Source organism: Sorghum bicolor, chromosome 1, assembly GCF_000003195.3.
Source record: "Sorghum bicolor cultivar BTx623 chromosome 1, Sorghum_bicolor_NCBIv3, whole genome shotgun sequence".
Lineage (NCBI taxonomy): Eukaryota > Viridiplantae > Streptophyta > Magnoliopsida > Poales > Poaceae > Sorghum > Sorghum bicolor.
Genome location: NC_012870.2, coordinates 60,949,947 through 60,974,488, shown reverse-complemented (window position 1 = coordinate 60,974,488; position 24,542 = coordinate 60,949,947). Strand labels below are relative to the sequence as shown.

Genomic DNA, 24,542 nt, shown 5'->3' with positions numbered 1-24,542 from the left:
CTGGCCAATATCAGACATGCCAAGACCTGAGCCACCACATTATGTGAAGATGCCAGGTAGTCCCAAGACAGAAAGAAGGGAAGGAGAACAAGCTAAAGGAAAAAAGTTGAGTAGAGTAGGGATCAAAATGAAGTGCAGATTATGTGGAAAAGATGATCATAATGCCAGGAGGTGTCCTAAAACCCCGGAAGCTAGTAAAAAGATAAATGCTCATATAAAAAGGGCCAAAACAGAAAATTAAAAGAGAAGCATAGAGGTAACAGGATGCTGATCCAAGTGCTAAGAGGAACAAATCTACCTCATCCAAGGTAATATTATAGTTGTGCATGACATTGGATGACACTATTACATTGCCTAAGACATATGTGTTTACACAGGGACCAAGGCCACCAACTTCTGTCCACTTGGGACCAAGCCAGCCACCAAGAAGCCAAGAAAGACCAAGCCAAGCTGCAAGCTCAAGCCAAGATGGTCCTGAGAGCCAAACTGCAAGGAGGAGCCAAGCTGCCCCAAGCCAAGTTGCAACATCAAGCCATGCACGAGCAAGCCATGCTACACCAGGAGGATCTTCACAAGGTGCCAACCAAGTTTCATCCAGCCAAGCAAGACCAAGTATAGGTAGACAGGGAGGAAGTCGGTCAGGAAGAGGGAGAATGCAGCACCTGCTGTTTGGGGATAACTTCTAGGATGTGGTGGCTACACACAAAAAACACTCTTTTGGGCACTAGAATGCTTTTTTAATACCTGCTGGAATGATGCTTCTGTTTGTGATACAATCACACTGTTGGGATGATGCTTTTGTGTGTAATATAGATGCTGGGATGATGCTTTTATGTGTAATATATCTACTGGGATGATGCTTTTATGTGTAATATGCCTGCTGCAAGGAAATTGTTTGTCCAAAATGAATTCTTGTGTGTTCAGACCATAACATGTTCAGATTACATTCACAGAAACCAGAAAACCATCAGCGAAGCAGGGGAGGCGATGGAGTATTTGAGGGGATAGCCTGCCTGACATGTGGGACCCACCAGATAGCCACATCCACCCCTAGCATGGCATCGCATGCGCCACTGTGTCAATACGCTGGACACCACGTCGGCGAAACCACCCTCCCAAACCGTCTCAGGGAGTTCCTTGCCTGGTTTGTCAAATTTTAGAGTGTTCAATACCCGATTTTGTAGTTGGGAGCCTAGGTTAGACACATGTCAATACTTCAAGAGGGGTAAGTAGACTTTTTCCAATTTCATTAGCTATCAATCTTTGCAAATCATTATTTCTCTACAATAGGATAAGCACAGGTACCACGTTTAGTAAATTCTCAGGGGTTCTTTAATTTCAAGGCTGTTATTTAAATTACCATGCTCCAAAGTCCAAAGAAAATTTGTCAAAAAAAAAGTCCAAAGAAACAACCTGTATTTCGCAAGTAATGTGAAAACTAACAATTCCTTATCTTTGGAATTTTTAAGTTTGTTTATCATTTCACAATTCTTTTTATGCGAATGCATTCATCACGTGCATCATTTCATTAATCCATAATATCCATTCATCGCAGCAACATATAGATACTACATAGACAATTATAAAACAAGGACAGGTTCCAAATCATATTAGAGGGAACCTATCTAGTCTAGTTAGACAAACATCACGGAGGTCCTATATACCTCCAAAAACAAAGAAAGAGAAAAAACATTGCAAGCTCGGGTGTGATCGGCAGCCTACTTCTACATCATGCCTCAGATCAGCGACCCCCGAGCCGCATTTTGGTTGCTCGCTAGTGAAATCAGGTTCTGTTAGCACGGCCCCTGAGAACTTCCAGATCCATGTCATCAGGGTCGGTGGCTTGGATCTCAAAGTGCACCCCATCAAGCTCATGACGGAATTGGTTCCTTGACACTGCATATATGGTCTTGGCACGGATGCGAGAATCTGAAGGAGACCTGCACAGAAAGGAGACACCGTTAACACGCGCGTGCTATAATAATGTAACTGTGAAATGATGATTCCATCATATATCCACTTAGTACCCAGTCATACTGAAACAAAAAATCAGTTTGACAACATGAGAAATATGACTGCTATACAATACAACTAATCTCTCGTTGGCACTTGTCACGAATTCATAGCATACCTTTACTTACTGATGAAAACAACAAACATGAATTGCTTTCCAATCCGGTACCTATTCAACTGTCCAAGCAGAAAGTGCCGTTTTGCAACGAGTCTGCTCTCAGCACAAATGTGCACTGGAAATGAGGTTGAAACATGTTATAACTACATTCTAACCACATTGGACAGATCATGATGACATGATCTCACAAATTCAGAACAAATGTAACAGCTGCTGTCAGCCAGGGCCAAGATCTAAGCTCCTGTTAACCAAACCTTGTGTTTAGCCATAGGACTATCCGTTCGCTTGTCAAGTCTTTTTTTTCTTTCATGATAAATCAAAGACCAGTACTTTTAGCCAAGCTCTTAAAAAAACGGAGACATCCTTCTCAAGTCTCGACGGAACCACTCACGACTGCTGCGTAGCAGTAATGCATGAACAGAGCATATGGCCATTGGATATATCAATTCAGAACATTGCCATTCAGCAAATCAGATGCGCAGACAAGAAAAGAAGAGGTGGGAAAGAAAGCACAGACCAGGAGATGAAGAAAATCTTGCTTTTCCGGCAGTTGTCGTCGCTGACGAAATCCAGGTCGTAGACGGCGTACCGGCAGTCATCGGCCGGCAACGACGCCGTGAAGTCGTCGTAGCTCTCCCCGGGCGCGCCGGTCTTCTCGACGACGATCTCCTCCCTCCTGTCGTCGATCTTGAAGATCACGTACCGGTGGACCTTCCTCCGCTTCAGCTCCATGAACGCGCTCTTGCTCCGCTCCGGCACGTCGATCCACGCCGGGGAACCGCCTCCCTGAACAAAAGCAACCAAGAAGAACCATGCCCCCGTGAGCCCAACATGAACAGACAACATATCCCCTTCCCCCGCTAGCTTGCCCAGGTCGGGAGCACTGAAAGTAATAAGGAAGCAAACGACCATTGCCGCGAACCCAAGAACCTCCATGGCCGGCCGAACGGATGCTCTGATATGTATCCTACCTGAAGCGCGAGCAAGGAAAGCAGGGGCGGGGCGGCGGGTGGTGTTAATAGTAGAGGAGATGAGGCATGGGGACTCACCCATGGCAACGCGGCGGCCGCCGTAACCATGTCCATGTGGCCGTCACGATCCCGGTCTTCCGGCGCGGTGGCGCTGATCCGAGGGCGGCGGAGGAGGGGGGGATCACACGGCCCAAGGAGATGATGGGGTCCGATTATTTTATTAGCTTTTCTCGCAGAGCTTGGAATCGATGAAGGGCATTGATGGGATCATGGGATCCGTGCGCGGCGGCCCGCCGCGTCCACTCAAATCTCGCTTTCATCTCCGTCAGCGCGTACACTCACGCGCGAGACGCGACCGTCCATCTCCCATCCTCCCAAATGCCGATCCGGAATGGGCCTCAAAAGCCCACTGTTTTGTGACAAGTCCGGCCCAACCAATCCTGCGCCAGACGGCCCATCACTGAGCCCATGCTTGTTGGACTCGCGGACGCTTCGGGCCGTCACGCTCCCGCGCCGTCGTCGTCGTGAACAGCACAGCCGCGGCCCCGCGTCGCCTCCCTCTGCGCGCCGCCACGCACCAGCCCAGCCATGGCGTTCGCCGCAAGGAGGAGCATCGCCACCCGGCTCTCTCACCACCTCACCCGCCGCGTCCATCCCTGCGTCCCGCACGCGCTTACCTCCCACTCCCACGACGAGCAAGCGAGCCCCTCGCCGCCGCTCCCACCACTTCACGCCCCGCTCCAGCAACGTTCTCGAGCGGCCCAAACCCTAGGCTTCCTCCCTTTCTCGCTCCACCTCGCGGGATCAACCCGCCGCAGCTTCTCGTCCTCGTCCTCAGCCCCCGCCCCCAACCTCGAGGACGCACCAGCCGCCGAGGTCGATGCCGCGGGCGTCCTTGCAGATGCAGCGGAGGCGGCGGCGTCAGTGCCGGCGCCGTTCCCGGGAGAGGTAGCCGCCGCGGCTGCCGACTCGTTCCCCCCGGTTGCCGCACTTCAGCACATTATCGACGCCATCCATACCTTTACCGGGCTCAACTGGTGAGCTTTGAGGGTTTAGCTGTAAGGTTCGTGATCTGCTCACTTGGGTCGTCTGCTTGATGAGCTACCTCTTGGCCTCTTCTACGGTGTGTGGTCAGGTGGGCGTGCATCGCACTGACAACGCTTATTATCCGGAGCGCCACGATCCCGTTGCTTGTGAACCAGTTGAAGGCCACGACGAAGCTAAGAGTAAAGTGCCCCTAATGCGATTCTGCTAAGCTCGTTGTTGCATGTTTGCTGAATTTAGTGTTATGTGTGGCTCAAAACCTTCTCGTGAATTCATTTTGGAGGATGGCTCTAATGTTAGAAACATGAAGTTCTGTTATTTACAAACGAAAATGCTTTGCAAACACCCATGGGCACAGCTGTTGTTCTTGTGCTATGCAAATGGTTAGTGTTACCCTCATCAATTCTGAACAAGGGAGTTGCAGTGTGCAAGCTGTTGGTCCACCTTGCGGCATCAAGACTTCTATGTGCTTCTTTCTCAGTTATTCTAATATATAAAATCTTAAGCATAGTGGTAGAGCATTTGTGCTCAAACTGACTCTGCAACTAAAGTTTGGCTGTGTTTTCATCAAATAACAGAACCTGCTATGCTGCATGTGAGTTGTGTCATTCAGGAAAGAGCAACCTCTGTATTGCCTACAGACCAACACATAAGATAAGCAGCTGAGCATGTAGCTGGACAGTTGCTTGTGCTCAACGGTATTGGTTCAAAGACTAGACCCAAGCACCATGCTCTTTTAGAATGCTCATGGGTTCTTAGATGTTTGGATTTTTGATAGTTCATATACTTATCACTACACGTGGAAGAAAAAGAAGTACTTACTCATTACTGCTGTGTATTGCTCCTTGGTTCTCATGTATGTGATTCCGCACTTGCTGCCACTCAAAAATCCTAGCTTTGACGAGTTGTATGTATTCTGGTTAGCTATATAAAAGTAAGGCCGTGTTTATTGAAAAAAAATGTATGGTGACAGTATTTTCTGTAGTTATTTTTTTGTAGCATTAATATTGAACAAATAAAAAAAAACTATATCCTGGTGGCGTTTGATTCATGATAAAAAATAATGTGAATTGATTGGAACTCTATTTAAATAATGGAACTCTATTTAAAAAATAAATGGTGAAGTCAGAATTCAAATACCTTGTTTTTAAAAATGGTGCCCTGGTTCCAATTCCAGGATTCTAGCAGCAAGCTTGACTTATTTGCATAGATGGTATTCCAGAAATCATTTGTACAATTTTACATTTGATCACTGTATTTGTCTCCTTACTTTTCTTATGTTATATGCGCAATGAGCTTCATACTTCCTTCATAATGTTCCAACTTCCAGATGATTCTTTGCTTCTTTCAAACTTACATTTTTGCAGGCAATAAATCCAGAGATGGAAGCCATTAAAGACCAGATGAATGTGAGACATTGTTCTTAGCTTATCCATAGTATACTATATATACCAACTAACTATTGTCAGTCAAGCGCATCTTGTGGCTATGCTTTAACCTTTCAAGTTTATATCCTGTAGAGTATGGATCCAAAATCAGCGCAGGAGGGACAAGCTAAAATGAAAGCGCTGTTCAAAAAGTATGTGATCTTTAGTAGGCTATTAGTTTTATTATTTTAGTGGCAATGTTATTTTCTTGTTAATATACTCTCTTCATAAACTCAATATCTGTTAAATAACCTTTTTCTTGCTAATGCATTCTGTTCGTTATTTTTCTTTCCTTTTGCGAATGACTAGGTTTTAAATGTGGGAGAGCTCACTTCCTAGTCTATTACTCATATTATGCACTTTTCATTGAATTGCATGAAACAATCAAACATTGAAGCTTGCAATATACCATTTTCCTTCATTGTTGTGTGTCATGCATTTGAAATATTGCTCTTTGCTTCAGTTTCTCCAACTTATTTTGTTTTTTCTGCCTCCCCTTTAGACATGGTGTTAGTCCTTTTACTCCAATGAAAGGACTCCTGATCCAAGGGCCAATGTTCATGAGCTTTTACTTTGCCGTGAGTTTTTTTTTATCCACTCAATTCTTTCTTGCACCTTGCTTTCTTTAGTGGTATTTTAATGCACTACCAATTGTAGATATCAAACATGGTTGAGAAAGTACCTTCATTCAAAGGAGGTGGAGCATTGTGGTTTACTGACCTGACGACTCCAGATTCTCTTTACGTGTTGCCTGTGTTAACAGGACTGACCTTCTTGGTCACAGTGGAGGTGTGCACTTTGTCTATCTTGAATTCTTGATTCAGTTTTATGGTTGCCCTTTTGGCATTGTGCATTTAATTTGCTCTACCTCTATTTCATTCTTGGATGCTTATTTCTTTACTGGAATAAAAGTATCTCCACCTATAAAATGGAAATCCACACAAGCAGTCATTGATGGTCATATATTCAATTATTCATGTCATGTATGTTTTTTTTAATCTAGACCAGAATTCACCACCATCTGTCCCCATAAGCATGTATGCATTCGCTTATTAAACTCACCCGGGTAACTACACTGTGCTTGTCCATGGATCTAGTAAACTATTCTGCTCCTGTACAAATTTTCTTATACTTTCGACCTAGTTTTTCTACCTGAATCATCTGCTCTTTTCTATTTCTGTTTATTGATTCTGCAGTCAAACCGAATAAAAAATTATGCTATTGCAGCTTAATTTGCAAGAAGGAATGGAGGGAAATCCTATGGCCGGTAAAATGAAGACATTTTCTAGAGGAATGGCAGTTTTGACAGTCCCATTTACAATGAATTTTGCTAAGGTATGATGATATTGCTACTTGCTGATATTTTCTTGGTATTTTTACATTAATTTAATCTTATTTGAGATGACTCAATGAATCGCATTACCGGTAATGTGTTGACAACCAATATTGGAAGACTTAAGGTAGGAATATGTTGCCACTAAAAATCTCAAGTGACAGATACTTGGGTAGACATGCTCCATCCAAAATGTTATGCAGTTCTAGCATTCAAATTTTGTTCCACAAAGAATGCAATCCTAGGTAGGTAGGGGCTATCTTTAAAGCCATGCATGCAACATTTTTGGTGGACTTTATTTCCTTTGGAATTCGCATGCAACATTAGTTACCTAGGCTAACAAGCCTTCCAATGCATGGGAATGAGTAGAGATTAGGAGCATGCATTATTTCACTGTCAACTAATCTGTCTGAGAATTTCTAAGATTGTATTCCTCTTGGGACAGAGAGATATTTTTAGCAAGATTCCCTGTGAAGTTTGTTAGGCCTATGGTTTCAAAGGTTTAAATTCTTTGAATGTTAACAGGTTTACTATATGTATTGTGGCTTAGAAGACAATGTGTTGATAAATTAAATGACTATAGGACAAGTTGTCTCGTGCAAGGTAATATTACATAGCATATTTTCTAAAATGTAGATAAGGGACACCGTATTTGCGTAATATAATATGAAAATACTCCCATTTTTGACATTTACATGTAGAAATTTTTTTTACCGAATACTAATGTGTAATGTTGAGCATAAATTACCATAAAAATTATCTTAGCCTGACACATATTCCAATTTTATTTGCGAATCCATCATGTGATGTTACTACTAACTAAACTACCACCACAATATCAGCTACAATCTTTAGATACTGGCCGGAACCACCGCCTATGCAGCATGGATATGGATACAGATATGTGTGTCGGTATCTGGCTGATACAGATACGCCATTTTTTGTTTTAAAAAACTAATACGTGGCATAGTGGATACATTTTACTATTTCTTTTTTCTAAAAATTATGTCATAGATGTGTGAATACATGAAAGATCTTAGCTTTATTGAGACAGAAACAGAGATCAGCCATCAGCTCTAGGCACTGGAGAGCCTTTCTGCGTACTGATCTGAAAGGGACACATCAACAAGGAGCAGCAGCAGTTGTTTGCCGCTGAGAGCCACCGCAGCCACGTCAGGAGGGGAAGAAAGATCAGGAGGGAGAAAAAGTAAGAAGAGTCATCACTGGCAACACTAGGGAAGACTTACCACTGGCTGGTGCTGTAGGCAGCAGGCACATGCGTGAGTGTGTGGGAACGTCTGCCACCACCTTCATGCCTCCACCACAGGGTCCTCTGCCCTTTGAGGAGGGAGGGAGGGGGGGGGGGGGGTCTATGTGACATCCGGCCCATTTTGGAATTTGGCCCATAGTGGTCCATGTGCATGTTAATGAGATGTCGTGGAGGGTTTAGTCCCACCTTGGTGGTTAGGGTGGGTTAGACCAACATATAAGGCTTCTAGAGTCCATCCCACCATCCTTGGGTTAAACCTTTTATGCGAACGAGCACGAAAGCATAAGTGGGACGATGGTAGGTGTAGTTCACTCAACGTGCAGAGTGCATCTAAGCCGTTTACATTGGGTGAGCAAGAGAAGAAAATTGAAGGGCTGGAGAAGGGGAGGAACTCGCCATGGCTCGCTAGCGACTCGTCACCAGCAGGTGATGGTGGTGCTCTCTGGACCAATGACTCGTCACCAGCAGGTGATGGTGGTGCTCTCTGGACTCTGGTTGCTGCTGCAGCGTCGTGACATGTTGCGGCAGACATATTGGGTTAGGTAGAGCGGGTGGCTCATAACCGATGCTACCCTTCTGGTGCGTCGGGCATATCAGCGTGATGTATCGGGGAAGCCCAGAACTATGGACCAATATCCAGAATTACTCATATTTGTTTTTCACGGATACTTCGCTCATACGTATCTGCCTTGGATCCATGGATCCATATCCGATACAGGATACAAGGTACATGGACCGCTGCTATAGTTCCTGCTTGTTATGAACCCTAGTTCATTAGGTGTAAACACCACTAGGAAGATAGCTGAGACTTGGGTTCTTCATTGTCTCCTTCCCTTGATACATCACTCACCTTTATATAGAGAGGATTCCTTGATCGCTAAGGATGGTCCAATCAAACCCTAACAAATCATATCTAATCGAATCCCTGATTGATCCTAGATCTCTGTTATAATGAGGAAGGGCTGACACCCCATAACACTCCCCCATTGAACTGTAGTTACATCTCGGCTTATTTTATTTACTTCTAAGGTGAGAAATCAGAATTGATGCATGTGTGCAGTACGCATATCCTGGATCCCATGGAAATTCAGCAAACCTGGTTGCCTCTATCTAGCACAATGTCCATGTACGCACAATGCTACTAGCAAAGAGCAGGGGTGTGGGGTGATATGCTGGTGCAGATGTGATGTTACAGGTCTGGTGATGTGACACAAGAGCCAGTGAATCAACTTGGCCAGCAATCAAGGCCTACAGAATGTCAAAGAAGAGGTTGTTGTGATGGAGTTGTGCGCGAGGATGCATGGTGTTGTGGTCGTAGACGGATCCTGTGGCACCTGTCTTGTGTATGCACAGGGAACGGGGTGCCGGTAACACATCCAGCTCACCAAGCCTGGAGTTGCTTGCCACGACACACCATCCAATTTTGGTGAGTGTCATCGGACCTGTTGAGGACATAAGTGTCTTTGTTTCCACAATGGAAGATTGTGGCATAGGCCAAGGCAATACCATATACCACTAGTTTGTTGCCCGTACTTGACGCCTCGCCAGGCATCCACACTGCCGCCTGTAGGTGCCTAGCATTCATGCCCCTCCTCTCCTTTGACTTCCCAATCAAGTCTTGTATTTTTGCACAGCCAGCCAACATGCTGACACATACATCCGTAATTGATAGGTTGGTGGCAGCAGAAGCCCACGAGATTGGATTGAAACCAATGCAATCTGATACCAGATTTTATGAACTGTAGTTCATCAAGGGTAAACTGTTGTGTGGCTGCTGGGGATCAAGGGAGATGGATTGGGATCGAAGGAGCGGCGGCGGCTGATGGCGTGAACAGTACCCACGCTACCGTGCCCGCGGGTACTGTTCACAGGATGGTGGCTGTGAGAACAAGAGAGGAGGCTAGGGTTTTGGGCGCTAGGAACGCCGGCCGCGGGGCTCTGCCCACGGCCGGCAAGAGAGAAGGGATTTCCTTCTAATCTCTTGCTTGATTAGATTGATATATCTCCTCTATATAGAGAGGTTTACTTGACTTACAAGCAAGACTTACTTGACCCCTAAGCAAGCGACTAATTAACCCTAATGGGCTAAGGCCCAATAGGTCCTTGACTCTTCTAACACTACACCCCACCTGGACATGCAGCTCGTCCTCGAGCTGCAACTTAACGACGACACTAAGAATGACTCCGCAAGACACAAACATAACACCTAAAAACAAGCTTTTTACATCTCGGCTTGTTTTATTATTCTCAACTAGAAATAATTTTAACCCCTGCACATAAGGCGGACACCATCCACCTGGATCCCATGGAGACCATCTGGATGAAATACGTGCTTGTGTGTGGCCTCCAGGAAGTGGTCGCAACAGGGACCAGCGAAGGCGCCCTCGCGGTGGTCGGTGGCGGAATCTGGCGGCGCTAGGCAGTGCGCTCCCACCGATGACACCATGCCTTCTCCTTGCTGGACGGCTGCTGGTCTGCACCGCACATAGAAGAGCATAGGGCTTCCAACTGCCGACGCCGAAGACTTTGAGTACACCACCCGCGGGAAAAACAGCATGCACGCTGCCCGTGGGCGGAACCACATTCTGAAAATCCCCGACGCAGCGGATGAGATCGCAGTCCTCCACATGGTGGAGCTGCAAATAGGTGCAGGGCTGAATCAGCGGCAGATCGCGCATCTTCTGCACCCGCCGACGTGCAAGGAGGCCACGCACAGCAGCTTGCAGCTGCACTGCCGCCGACACCTGGCAGCGAAGCATCTTCCCTGTCAGCTCCGTCGCCATCAGCTGCTCGGTCGGCTGCAGCATCTCGCCCTCATCTCGGACCTGCTGGAAGCTGGCACCCCTATAGAAGATCCCATCGGTGAATGGATGCTGGATGGTTGATACACCGGGGAGGACAACAGCGCTGGTGGAGGGTGCTGGAGCAACCGTTGTCGTGGCCGCCGGGGTGCTTGCCATCGTGTGCACCAGCATCCATGGCTGCTGGATGGGAACCGGGGCAGATGGATGCACGCCCAGCGGTAAGGATGGTGCCTGAAGCGAGGGAAGATGACCCGCGCTTGACATCGGCAGCTGTGGGAACTGCTCGGCTGTAGGCAGATCCCGACCGTCCAGGGCCGACACACGCGTGGCCAGATCGCCCATCTGGAAGCTCATGAGGGCCATCTGGTTCTGGAGGCCCTGGATGGCGCTTGTGAAGGCCGTAAGCGCGTCGGAAGGGATGGCCAGCATTGGGGCTGGCGGTGTGGAGGACGCAGCCGGCGGCGGCGTGGTGGCAGTGATCAGGGCGCCGGCGGAGGTTGTCACGACCGCGCTGGCGCCGGGCGGGGCTCTTGTGGAGGGCGGAACGCCAGGGGCTGTGGTCCCGGAAGAAGCCATGATCTCTGATACCAGATGTTGTGTGGCTGCTGGGGATCAAGGGAGATGGATTGGGATCGAAGGAGCGGCGGTGGCTGATGGCGTGAACAGTACCCGCGCTACAGTGCCCGCGGGTACTGTTCACAGGATGGTGGCTGTGAGAACAAGAGAGGAGGCTAGGGTTTTGGGCGCTAGGAACGCCGGCCGCGGGGCTCTGCCCACGGCCGGCAAGAGAGAAGGGATTTCCTTCTATTGATATATCTCCTCTCTTTATATAGAGAGGTTTACTTGACTTACAAGCAAGACTTACTTGACCCCTAAGCAAGCGACTAATTAACCCTAATGGGCTAAGGCCCAATAGGTCCTTGACTCTTCTAACATAAACACTGCCAGGAAGATAGCCGTGTGGAATTGGCTTCATGGGAGACTAGACTATTTTGGAGACTAGGGATTAATTCTTCTCCGCTGCCTCCTTCCCTTATACATCACCTCGCTTTATATAGAGAATCCCTTGATTGCTAACAGTCTCTTTGGCACGGCTCCGGCTTGTTGCGGCTCTTGCTGCGGAGTCATACCAAATGGCCATCTAAAAAGCGGTTCCTTGAAAGGAGCCTGGAGCCGTGAAAATGTGGCTTCTCCTGCCCCCTCCTCAGTCCTCACAAACTTGACACAAATTGTTACAAAATTGTCACTGGAGCTGTTTTTGCCAAACAGTTTCAGCTCCACTAGAGAAGCTGCTCCACACGAGGAGCCGGAGCTGAAGCCCTTTTAGGGGATTCCTACCAAATTGGCCCTAAGGAGGGCCCAATCTGATCCTATGTGAATTTTGAAGAATGCTCCTATTCAACCCCATATAATCAAAATTAAGGTGTACCCGAAAAAAACTTCCTTCAACAGTTTCCTTATTCAACCTCCTAAATTTAATGGCACCCTAAATGACTCTTTTTTTTTTGACAAGTACCCTCAATGACTCTTTGTCCCTCAATTCATGGTTGCATGCTTAGCACCTTTTTTTTTTCTGCACCCCTTTCCCTGCCATTCTATGACAAAATAGATCTAATTTAGGTGGAGTCCTGGAAGTGCTCTAACAAATCGTATTTATTCATATATCCCTACTTTATCCTACATATCTAGCTAATGAGGAAGGGCTGGCTGGCTGACACATAATATGGCTAATACTGGAATAGCCCCACCTGCCATTGCTATACTCTAAAACCCTATTATGGATCACTACGTTGTATTGGTAGAGCCAAAGTCCTGCTACCCTTATAGTGGACCCTGTAATATTAAGCTTTGTGTTAGAAGATAACTTTATTGTAGCTCCAAGGTACTATGAAAACAGCATGGATGGTCCCTAATTGATCCTATATCTCTAGCTAATGAGGAAGGGCTGGCTGGCTGTTGACACATAAAATGGCTAATGCTGCAATAGCCCCACCTGCCTTTGCTATACTCTGAAACCCTATTATGGATCACTACATTGTATTGGTAACGCCTAAGCCCTGTTACCCTTATAGTGGGCCCTGTAATATTGTTGGTGTTTAGCTCTGTGTTAGAAGATAACTTTGTTGTAGCTCCGAGATACTAAGAAAACAGGATGGAAGGTCATATTAGTCACAACTTACAAGCACTTTATAATTATTATTTTTTCTTAGGGTTTGATTGGATTCTGAATTTTGATGTGTACACGAAATTTACAAAGATGCATGTTATTAGTCTGCATAGGGCACTAAACTAGTCTTGAAGCCTAGAGGTCAAAGCAGTAACATTGTTTATTCCAACTAGTCTTCATATTTTGGTGTAATATATGTGATGCACTCGTTTCCTCAGTAGCCCTAATTATTTTTTCTTTTTTCCAGGCAATTTTCTGTTACTGGATCACATCAAACATATTCACCCTGTTATATGGTATTGGTGAGTATGATCCCAGACTTTGGCTCAGTCTGTAGGATCTCGTGTTCTCTTTCATGGTCTAATAGTTGATAATTTGTGTCCCATCATTTCTTTTCGTCAGTTATCCGGCGGCCAGCTGTGAGGAAGTGGTTTAATCTTCCTGCTTTGGAAGCTCAGCCTTCGCTCACGGCAAAGCCAATCTTCAATATGTTTGGTGGATCTAAGGCAATACCAGCCGCAGAGTCACCGGTAGCAATCGCAGGAGCCCAGCAATCTGGTCTGGGCCAACCTGATGCTGCTGCTCTTGGCTATAAGGTAAAAAATCTTGAAAAGAAAGTGAAATCCAGGGGTAAATCTCGGAAACAGAGGTAAATTTTGGGCATCTATGCCCCAAATGAGCAAGCTGTACTTTGACCATTGGAATGATGGATATTTGATTTGTCCTGATATGGTCCCAAAAGTCAGGTTTCGCATTAGGAAGCTATCTTTATAGTTTTCGGCTGCTGTTGATTTCATTTTTTGGGGTGAAATAAGCAACATAAATTTTGACTTAGTTTCATAGTTGATTATACACAAATGTATTCCAGATACTTGTATGATAGTTAAAACATTGGGCATTGGGGTTCATCTCCCAAGGATTGGTATGAAAGATATGTTGAAGTTCAGGGACAGTCAGCCCCCAACAACTTTTGAGGCGCCATTTGACATTTTGTAGCAATTGGCTAGGAGGTTAAAATGATATTTCATTGTATTCACATGCTTCCAGCAGCAGATGCAAAATGCAGTATGGTTTTAGATACTTTGATCATCAGAGTACCTGCGTCTTGTGCTTGCATGTGTGCACATGATTCTGCATATAATGGCCGAGTCAGGATGTAAAAGTGAGCTGTGCAGAATTTGTGGCCTGAATAAATGTTGAGTTTGTATGTACTAAACTACCCTAAAATATCATTTACTTGAATTCTTGAGCGATGGCTGCGATGTGTATAATAAACTAGTGTGTTAAAAATACGTTGGTTCCACCTACTCTGCATTATTTCGTGAAGCAGTTAAAGCGAGACTGTTGCAAGTCTTGCCGGCCTGTTTGGCGGCACTCTGGCAGTACGGCTCCGTTGGCAGCTTCAGCAGCCGAGCCGGAGGAGCTGCACCAGACGACGACGCGAGGAGTGTGTTTGCGCGTTTGGATACGGAGACAGCCACGATTTACAGCTAGACGTGCCAAAACACTGGGCGGCGGTCGTGCAGCAACCAGCAACGTTGCCCGCAAAGCCTAGCTGCACCAAACGAAACGACGACGCGAGGAATTTTGCGCGTGGAGACAGCTTCGATTTACAGCTAGCTAGCCGTGCCAAACACTGGGCAGCGGCCGTGACGCAACGGTGCCCGCAAAGCCACTGCTGAGCAGGTGAGTCATGAGTGGTGATCGAGATGACAGAAGAGTCCCCCTTCTGAGTTCATGGAGTGCGTCACCATTAATCTCCACTACACTCATCGGGGACTCTAGGGCCTATTTGCTTGTCTTGAGTGAGCTGGACGGATAAGTAGATCCTAGGTAAGGGCAGATCGGTGCAACTTCTTTTGTTTGGTGAACTTGTATTTGTTAGACCTAGCCTGTGTAGATGTGTTAGCCTGTTCGCCTGGCTAAAAAAGACATAACTAAAAGTATTGTTCGCTGATTTATTATAATAAAAAATACTGTTGAATAGTAATGAAAAAATACTGTTGAATAACTGACAAAAAATTCGACAGATAAATTCAAAAATTGTTTGTTTATCTGTTTTATGTTGTAGGGCCCACACGTTAGTCACCTCTACCCACCACATGTGCAGGTGCGGGTTTGGGCTTATCAGCCGAATCTGCCAGTCATTCAGCTGTGTTTCTCACAATAAATCAGCAACAGTACTTTCGGCTTATCAACCGAATCTGCCAGCCATTCAGCAGTATTTTTTTCTCACAATAAATCAGCAATAGTACTTTCTGCCATAACTTATCAACCAAACGAACAAGGCGGGCCTGAGCAAGCTGCGTCCGGGAGAAACAAACCTTAGGCCTAGTTCGCGAAATTTTTTGAGTTTGGTTATTGGAGTACTCTCGTTTGTATTTGGTAATTATTGTTTAACTATAGATTAACTAGGTTCAAAAGATCCGTCTCACAAATTACAGTGCAATTAGATTTTTATCTATTTTAAATGTTTCACGCATGCATCCAAAGATTCGATATGATGAGGAATTTTTTTTAAAAAAAATAAACTAAATAAGGCCTCAGTTTTGTTTTCCCGTGGTCTGGCTCCATGGTGCTTCGGATTTCGTGTGGTATACTAACTCTCACGCGGTCTAGACAATGCTTGAGTTTTATTTGCCGAATATATTAGTCATTTAGTATTATTTTTCTTTCAACGAATAATACTTTTAAGTCATGATTTATCAGTCAAGTAAACATGCTGTTATAAATCCAATTGCACTGCCTGAGCCTGGCTGTCTTTGGCCGCATCACCCTAGGGGTGACAGAGGATGCGACCAGAATTCAGGGGATCACAGCGAGCCATCACTAATTCGTTCGTGTTTTGGATCTTCCTCAAGCTTTGATGCGATTGAAGGCGAAATCAGGATTCATGGGGAATTCGTGCGCGAGAGGAATCTAAAGCATTGCAAAATTCTTGATTTAGCATTTTTATTTTTATTTTTTCCAAAGAAAAGCATTTTCTTTTCTTTTTTTTACAAAAACATAATTCTATTTTGCGTCACTACGAGGAGTCTGCAGCAACATAGAAAGGCCTAGCTCAACTTTTCGTATAGCACCTGCGAGACAAATGTTAGATGAGATCACCAGCGGGATAAATGAAATACAAGCTTTAAAATTATAGAATTTGGTGTTTGAGCCCCGTTGCATAGTTTAATTATAATCTCAACTTTGTGATTTTATCTTCACGGTTTTCATTTAAAGCTTCCATTTGCGCCGATTCTGTAACCGTATTAGGTCACTTTGTTTTGCAGGCGTGTGGCTCTTATGCTTGTTTAGTATTTGTATTACACTGTGTGTACCTTAGAGGGGTTTTATACTCTGATTTGGGATTTTTTGAGAAATTTAAAACTTCTATTCTAAAGGTTTCCGCATTTTATAATTTTTCAGATTCATCTATTCAACCTCCAACCTCCCTCCCTAGCTACATGCTAGCTAGTCCTTTTAAATTACGTACATGAGGAAATCTAGACTCCAATGATAACTCAAGAACGTTTAAAAAACACACAAAGTGCGAGAGGTTTTTTAGAGCACTGTGGATCAATGAGCTGTGGACAAAAAAAGAGAACCATAAGCCAATTTTAGCCCAAGGTGCATTATTCAAATGGTAACATGGACTAGTGAGAGGAGTGCCCTGTAGGTCTCTTCCTCTGAGGATTAGGCTATCTAGGAGCCCTTAGTATTCATTGTTGTGGAATAGGATTCTATGACCCATTATTGAGGACACGCTTTGTTTGAGAGATATTGAGGACACAGTTAGGTTGTGGCTTTTTATGTGTGACCGAAAGTGAAACAAGAAGTATATATAGAACGCCAAAATGCTAAATGTAGTGGTGCCTGATGTAATTGTGCCCGCGACAAGTGGCACCATCTGCATGCAATATCCCATTGTACTTATGGAGTAATTTTTATATAATTGAAAAATAATTCCATCTTTAAACTTTTTTAAGAAGAAACATCAGTCTGCACAAAAAAAAGTAAATACATCTAATGTTTAAGCTTATTACAAGCTTATATATATACTGAAGTCTAAAGGTACACAAATGACCATCTTATATGCAAAAAAAAACTATGTATATCGTACTTATTCAAGCAACTTGCATGTCTCAAGAATTGGATGTTTACAAAAAAGAACTAGCTATACTACGTACCGTGACCCTGCTTTGACCTTTGTCGTGGCACCAGCAGATTCGGCACAACTGCCAGAATCTGCCGAGCCCGTAGCAGTTGGTCAATGTTTGGTGTGGCCAAGCCATAAGTGTGTTAACCGTTGCTACCAGTTTTTAGCAACTTTATTTGCTGAGAAATGGGACTAGCCTTAGTTCTCCAAAAATTTTACAAAATTTTTCAGATTCTCCGTCACATCGAATCTTTAGACGTATGCATGAAGTATTAAATATAGATAAAAATAAAAACTAATTACATAGTTTGGTCGGAATTGACAAGACGAATCTTTTGAGCCTAGTTGGTCTATAATTGGACAATATTTGTCAAATGCAAACGAAAGTATTACTATTCATATTTTGCAAAAAAATTTGAAACTAAACAAGGCCCTAGAATAGAAAAGAGATAACCAAATATATGATATCTTTTATTATTTATTCGCTCCATTATTTTATAAGACACAATTTGATATGACATGGTCCTGTAAATTACAACTTCACTACTTATATATTTATAATATTATTCAATAGTATAATTAAATCTATTATATTAAAACAATTAAAAATAGTGAAATTGTCAGTGACATTTTTTAGTTTTGAATCTAGATGTACTTGTGGGTCTTATAAACAATAAAAAATAGAACGAAAAAAGTAGTCTATGATTTCGAGAGACCAGGAAATATACAGGTATCTCGGAACGCCGGCCCGCGAAGGCCCCCTCGTGACTCGTTCAAGAAAAGCGCAATAGAGTAATACTACTGTGGAAGTAAAATTAACGGGGAAAGGGAACCGTACACATTATTACATCCAAATCAGCAGTCATGGGTCAGGTCAGCCTTGCTTGTTCCCTCAGCCTGCACTTGTGCTCTGAGCTAATAAAAAAAAAACCGTCCGGTGTGCAGTGCAGGTGCATCCGTGCTCGTGCAGCAGCTGGCCAGCCAGCACGAAGCTCGGCGTCGCCCCTGGCCCCATCATCCGACGGCCACCGACGCGTTCGCCGCCTCGCCTCGCCGGCGCGCCACCATACTCCCCTAAAACCGCGTCGTCCCCGGCGAATAAAATAATAAAAAAAGAAAAGGCCAAACAAAAGCCGAGTCGTCCGGAACCGGAAGCCATCCAGGCGACCACGTCCACATGCCACACTACACTACACGTCTACGCGAGCGCCCCCGATAAATAACACCGGCGCGCGGGGCGCTTGCTGCCCACCTACCACTCCTCCCGGCCTCGTCCTTCGACCCACCCCGCCGGCCGCCTGCAGTGCCATTGCCAAGCTTCCTACGCAGCAGCATCCCCGGCCGCCCCAATCCGTCGGACCAACAACAATGGAGCGGCTGCTGTGGGCGTCGACGCAAGCGCTCGGCTGCGGCGGCGGCAAGCGTGGGAAGGGCGACGACGACGACGGGCTGCTGGTGGACCCGATGGGCACGGTGGGGCAGCTGGGCGAGTGGCTGTGCCGGGCCGCGCTGCAGCCGCCGCCGCCGCCGCGGGTGTGCGGCTCCCCCGGTGGCCCGCCCGTGACGGCGCGCCGGGTGCGCCTCCGCGACGGCCGCCACCTCGCCTACGAGGAGTCCGGCGTGCCCAGGGAGGCCGCGCGCTACAGGATCGTCTTCTCCCACGGCTTCTCCGGCTCGCGCCTCGACAGCCTCCGCGCCTCACAGGTTAGCTTAGCAGCCATAGCATCATTTGTTTCAGGGAAACAAGGCGACTCCGTCACCTTGATGAACGTTTCAAAGAAACATTTGTTTATTTGTTTCTTTTTTATATTTTATTGTATTTACAAAAAAAAATGTAGAATGTGTCTCTTTACTAATAAAGCTATACAAATGCTCTATATGTGATTGGAGACCACGTCGCCCAGCACACTACCACGAACTGGAATTCCTAGTAGCTGTCATCCGAACGCGGAGAAAATTAAGTAAACAGCTGTCCCAGCTGTCCGTTGATCCATTGCACTATATGTCAGCATACTTCTGCCATCATAACGTCACCAAAAACAAGAACAATAAAAAGTCAGAACTACGAACAATTCAAATTCAACAAAAAAAAAAGAACTACAAACAATACATATTCACATCTACCGTTTGATTCATTTTTACCGTGCATCGTGCTGAACAAAACAAACGCTTTCTTGTAACCAAAAAAAAAAATGCAGGAAGTGGCGGAGGAGCTGGGCGTGTACATGGTGGCGTTCGACCGGGCCGGGTACGGCGAGAGCGACCCGAACCCTGCCCGGTCCGTGCGGAGCGCGGCGCTGGACATGGAGGAGCTGGCGGACGCGCTGGGCCTCGGCGACAAGTTCTACGCCGTGGGGGTCTCCCTGGGCTGCCACGCCGTGTGGGGCGCGCTCCGGCACATCCCGCACCGGCTGGCGGGCGCCGCCATGCTGGCGCCCGTGGTCAACTACTGGTGGCCGGGGCTCCCCGCGGAGGCCTCGGCGGCGGCGTACGCGCGGCAGGCGCGGGGGGACCAGTGGGCGCTGCGCGTGTCGCACCACGCGCCGGGGCTGCTCCACTGGTGGATGCGTCAGGGGTGGCTGCCCACCTCCACCGTCGTCGACAACACCACGCACCTCCCCAACAGGCGCGACGCCGAGACCCGCGCCGCGCTCGCCGCCGACGGCACGCTGCGGAGGAAGCGGGACGCCGCCACGCAGCAGGGCATCCACGAGTCCTACTACAGGGACATGACGGTGATGTTCGGCAGGTGGGAGTTCGACCCCATGGCGCTGCCGGAGCCGACGTGCCCCGTCCACCTGTGGCAGGGCGACGAGGACGGCCTCGTCCCGGTCGTCCTGCAGCGCCACGTCGCTGGCAGCCTCCCGTGGGTGAACTACCACGAGCTCCCCGGCACCGGACACTTCCTGTCCGCCGTCCCCGGACTCGGGGACACCGTTCTCCGGACACTCTTCGGTTAGTCAGCCGCCGCAAAGCCGTGGTAGCATCGACGAATGAAGTACAGAAACGAGGCCTTGCTTGCTAGCTTTAGAACGATGCAAAGTACAGTAATACAGTATTACTGTATTTGATCATGTGACTCATGATAAATGGGACATTTAGATTTTATTCTTTATTTCTTTTGTAAAATTTGCTGCAATTAAGCACCTGAAAAATGAAAATTCTTCAACAGAGTAATAGTATACCGTTCTTTTTCATTGTTTTTTAGAATATATATATAAGCCTATTTTACAACCTTAGAAAAAATCACTTTGTCAGCTGCTTAATGACGGCGTCAATAAAATTTCAACTCAATTTAATCCACGAAACTATATTTTATTTGTTCCAATCTACCGCCTAGTGAGATTTTTCATTTCATTCCCCTTGTCAAAATTGAGTATTAAAGTCGAGACTTTTTTTTTTTGAGAAAATCAAATGCACGAGATTTTTTTTGTGAGAAAATCAAATTTATGAGATGACATACGACATCATAAATGTTGGGCTGTCTAAAATATTGTGACAAAGCCTATGGGCTTAGAGCCCAATATGCATATCAGCATGTGCATGATGTCAGAGCTAAAGTAAATCTGCCGGAAGATAAATAGAAATTCCCTAGAGTTAAGGAGGCGATGGTGTCTACCTGAAGCTTGAACCCGAGGGAACTGGGCCTCCAAGTTGAGGGGCCCATATGGAGGCGAGCAACTGCACTCAAGATTGACGACAAATTATGTGCTGGATCAGTGAACAAAGAAATCTATCAAAGGCTTGTTGGAACTTGGAAGGCTCATTTACTTACTATCATACAAGACTTAACATTTCTTATACGACAAGTGTTATAAGCCGCTATACATGCACGCTGCTAGAATTGAGCATTTAGATGTTATTTATTAGATATTATATGAATAATATGATATTTGAAGGGTACCCTTGGGAATGGACATGTTCATGTGCCATGGCCATCTAAATGTAGAAGGTTACTGAGATATTAATTGGGCAAACTATCTTGATGATAGGAGATGGACATTTTGTGTTTTTTGTCGAACAAAATTTGGTATCATGGAGAGAATAGGCATTAGAGTTCCAGAAATTTTCCCAAAACCTAGAAAAACACATGTTCAAAAACTACAATATGGAGTTTCATTATTACTTTTATAGGTTAGAGTATCTAATTATAAATCACAATTGAGGTACAGTTGCTTGAAGATAGTTATAAAAAATTGTTACAAGTACCTTTATGACCCAAACAATACCTGAACTTCAAATTTCGAATTGAACATCTATGCGAAGAACGAAAAGAAGACAAATCTTATTAGATAGTTTGAGTCAATTGAAATAGTTTGAGATAGTAAATTGAGCATAAAATCTGTTTGAGATGTCAAGCAAACAAAGTAAATTGTAGGTGGTAGAATAGTTTTTTTTAAAAAAAATGCAATAATTCTCATTTTCAACATTCTTGTGACTGTGATTTTCCATGAGTTAGAGCATCTTCAAGAGTCTTTCTAAAATTTACTCTCTAAATCATTATTTAGAGAGTCATCTGAGTAAAAGTCACTATCTATATCTTTGTACCCACCAACAATTTTTCTATATATTGTCCGCACTCCCTCTTTGTCTTTGACTAGCGAGAAATCTGGAATAGAGGATTGTCTATATTTAGAATACAATTAAAGAGGTTGTTGAAGGGTACATTTTTCATCAAAAACCTCTATTCCTATAAATTAGAAAGAATATAAAGAGTACCTTGGAGTTGTTGTTAGGCCCATTTAGGCCTTGTTTAGTTCCGAAAAATTTTTGGTTTTGGGTCCAATTATAGACTAACTAGACTCAAAAAGATTAATCTCGTGATTTACATGTAAATTGTACAGTTAGTTTTTGTTTTCGTCTATATTTAGTCCTTAATGCATGTGCCGCAAGATTCGATGTGACGGAGAATCTTAAAAAGTTTTTTAATTTTTTGGGTGAAACTAAACAGTACATCTTCAACTCCTAGATTCACCTAATATCTGTGTATGATAAAATCAAGATTCTTGCGACTGCTTTTTGTGTAGAATAAAAAGAAAACAGTACATTAAGATAACTCAGGTGTACACACAGTTCTAGCTCCATATATTTCTTGGAGCATTGACCTATGTCAAACAGGACCCTGCTCGTTGAAGATTGGATGAATTAACTTGTTCTGGTAGGCCATCGTTCTCAAATGAACACCAAAACATTCATATTTCATTTTGTTATAATAATAATGCCACGTGAATCAACCGATACCGTACCGGTACTAGTGGGCGCCCTTTGGAAAAGATCAAATGAGTGGACGCTTCAGAAAAGAAGTAGCTTCAGTTCATACGGAGGAAGACTTAGCATGGAACTGACATCAATTTCAGAGGACGATTTAGTATTAGGCCCTGTTTAGATCGCTGATAAAAATTTTCTGGGTGTCACATCGAATGTGTCGGAAGGATGTCGGGAGGGGTTTTTAGAAACTAATAAAAAAACAAATTACATAGCTCCTCAGGAAACTGCAAGACAAATCTATTAAGCATAATTAATCTATCATTAGCACATGTGGGTTACTGTAGCACTTAAGGCTAATCATGGAGTAACTAGGCTTAAAAGATTCGTCTCGTGATTTTCAACCAAACTGTGTAATTAGTTTATTTTTTTATGTATGTTTAATGTTTCATACATGTGTCTAAAGATTCGATGGGATGGATGAAAAAATTTTGGGTGGGAAACTAAACAGAGCCTTACTCTTCTTTCCATTGACGAAATCATTGGTAGTACGTTGTAGTTGTACAACAACCGAGTGAAGACTGAATACTATCGAAATAATAAGAGACGTCAAGGATTGGTACAGGGAATTCTCAAATCATAACTCCTTCGTTGATAATAAACTAATGCTTTCAGTCCAACTTCCAAAATTTATTAGGACGAAGAAAAAGAAGATAACAACAGGCTAGTGCACCAGATGTGTTTTGAATGAAACGTGTGCACTAGACTACAAATGTCTTCGTTAATCTTGTTCAGCTTTTGGTACCTCAGCAGTTTCTTGTGGGAACTGGTGGGTACAGTACAGAGATTGTAAAATGCTCTGAACTGCCTGACTGCTGTAACTGTCTAGCCCTATGGAATATATGACGAGCTGGGGCATGCTTTGTCCCTAGAACTCTGAAATCATGTCTTGATATCAACACCCTGTTCTTGAGAGAAACTCTGCGCCGTTGACGTTACTGAGTCTGTATTCTTTGGACGAGAACTAGACGCCCAGGGAATGCAAAGACCTGTCGACGGTAAATCAGAAGAACAAATCAGCATGAAACAAAGAGCAAGCTAGCCCAAGTCTAAGGAGTGAGTGATGGATTCCAGGACGCAAAGGATTCAGGTACTGGCCATACTTTTACCACATTCACACAGAACAATCTGCATTTTGACAATGATGCCGTACGTTTCACAACTTCTGAAACACGTCTTTACCTACCAAGATCACTACCGACCCAATGCAAAAAAAAAAAAGGCTTAGCCACCCTCTCTCTCATTGGTCCAGTCCACGGGGTCTTTCCAAAAGGTCAGTATTTGGAGTTGGTGAGGACTGAGACGACTGAGGGTATGAGATGCCAAAGGGGTGAAGATTGCTGTCCATTCATACTTCAACACCATGCACCAACCCCCAACAACAAATTCCAAGGACTGCTTCTGAAGAAGAAAAGAGAGGTGTGACAGATATCCATAGGGAGCCAAAAAGATTCGTCGTGCTCTCTCTCTCTCTCTACAAAAGCATCAGTAGATGCAACTTTGGGCGAAGCATCATCACCTACGTCATGCCTATGTAAAAATAGTTCTTTTTTTCTTTGTTTTCATATATATTTTCATCCAGTCTTCAAACCCAGCAAGTACTGAATAATTCTGTAGTCAAACTGGCACGGATAGCATCTCTGGAATGGCCATGGAGTCTTTCAAAATCATTATTGAGAAAGACTAGAACTCGTGTGAAATCAGTCTTTTTGAACTACTAAAAAATATACATATTATCAAATATTACATGACCCACATCTATTATAATAAACTTGTGTGTAAAAACCAATTCTTTTTTTCATAGAAAACGAGGCCTTTTCAGGTAGGGTTGGGGGAGACCACTGCACTGCACTTTGAAATGGGCCGGCGCGCCGGCGGTAGGTGAGGTCTTACTTACTGGCAACAATTTGGCATGACCAGGAAAAGCACGTACGCACCGAATGAGAGGCTGCTAACGTAGCACATATATATGTGTGCTGTGCAGTGTGC

At 44.8% G+C, this 24,542-nt stretch overlaps 3 protein-coding genes across 4 annotated transcripts; 2 read left to right on the top strand and 1 right to left on the bottom strand.

The window, feature by feature from the left end:
* Nucleotides 1,508-3,393, bottom strand: LOC8063189 (actin-depolymerizing factor 10). 2 transcript variants are annotated; one of them, XM_002465003.2, is made up of 3 exons: nt 3,181-3,393; nt 2,649-2,917; nt 1,508-1,940 (listed from the first exon to the last, which is right to left on the bottom strand). In XM_002465003.2, the coding sequence occupies exons 1-3, from the start codon at nt 3,214-3,216 to the stop codon at nt 1,784-1,786; spliced, it is 462 nt and encodes a 153-aa protein (XP_002465048.1). In that variant the 5' UTR covers nt 3,217-3,393; the 3' UTR covers nt 1,508-1,783. The 2 variants fall into 2 exon arrangements, with proteins under 2 accessions (XP_002465048.1, XP_021304133.1); XM_021448458.1 differs by lacking the exon at nt 3,181-3,393 and adding an exon at nt 3,041-3,170.
* LOC8063188 (mitochondrial inner membrane protein OXA1) lies at nt 3,617-14,400 on the top strand. Its single transcript, XM_002467590.2, has 9 exons — nt 3,617-4,139; nt 4,238-4,328; nt 5,514-5,555; nt 5,667-5,725; nt 6,076-6,151; nt 6,231-6,362; nt 6,801-6,908; nt 13,395-13,449; nt 13,550-14,400. The coding sequence occupies exons 1-9, from the start codon at nt 3,691-3,693 to the stop codon at nt 13,798-13,800; spliced, it is 1,263 nt and encodes a 420-aa protein (XP_002467635.1). The 5' UTR covers nt 3,617-3,690; the 3' UTR covers nt 13,801-14,400.
* Nucleotides 18,494-20,485, top strand: LOC8063187. Its single transcript, XM_002467589.2, has 2 exons — nt 18,494-18,992; nt 19,487-20,485. Exons 1-2 carry the CDS (start codon nt 18,657-18,659, stop codon nt 20,246-20,248), a joined length of 1,098 nt encoding a protein of 365 aa, XP_002467634.1. The 5' UTR covers nt 18,494-18,656; the 3' UTR covers nt 20,249-20,485.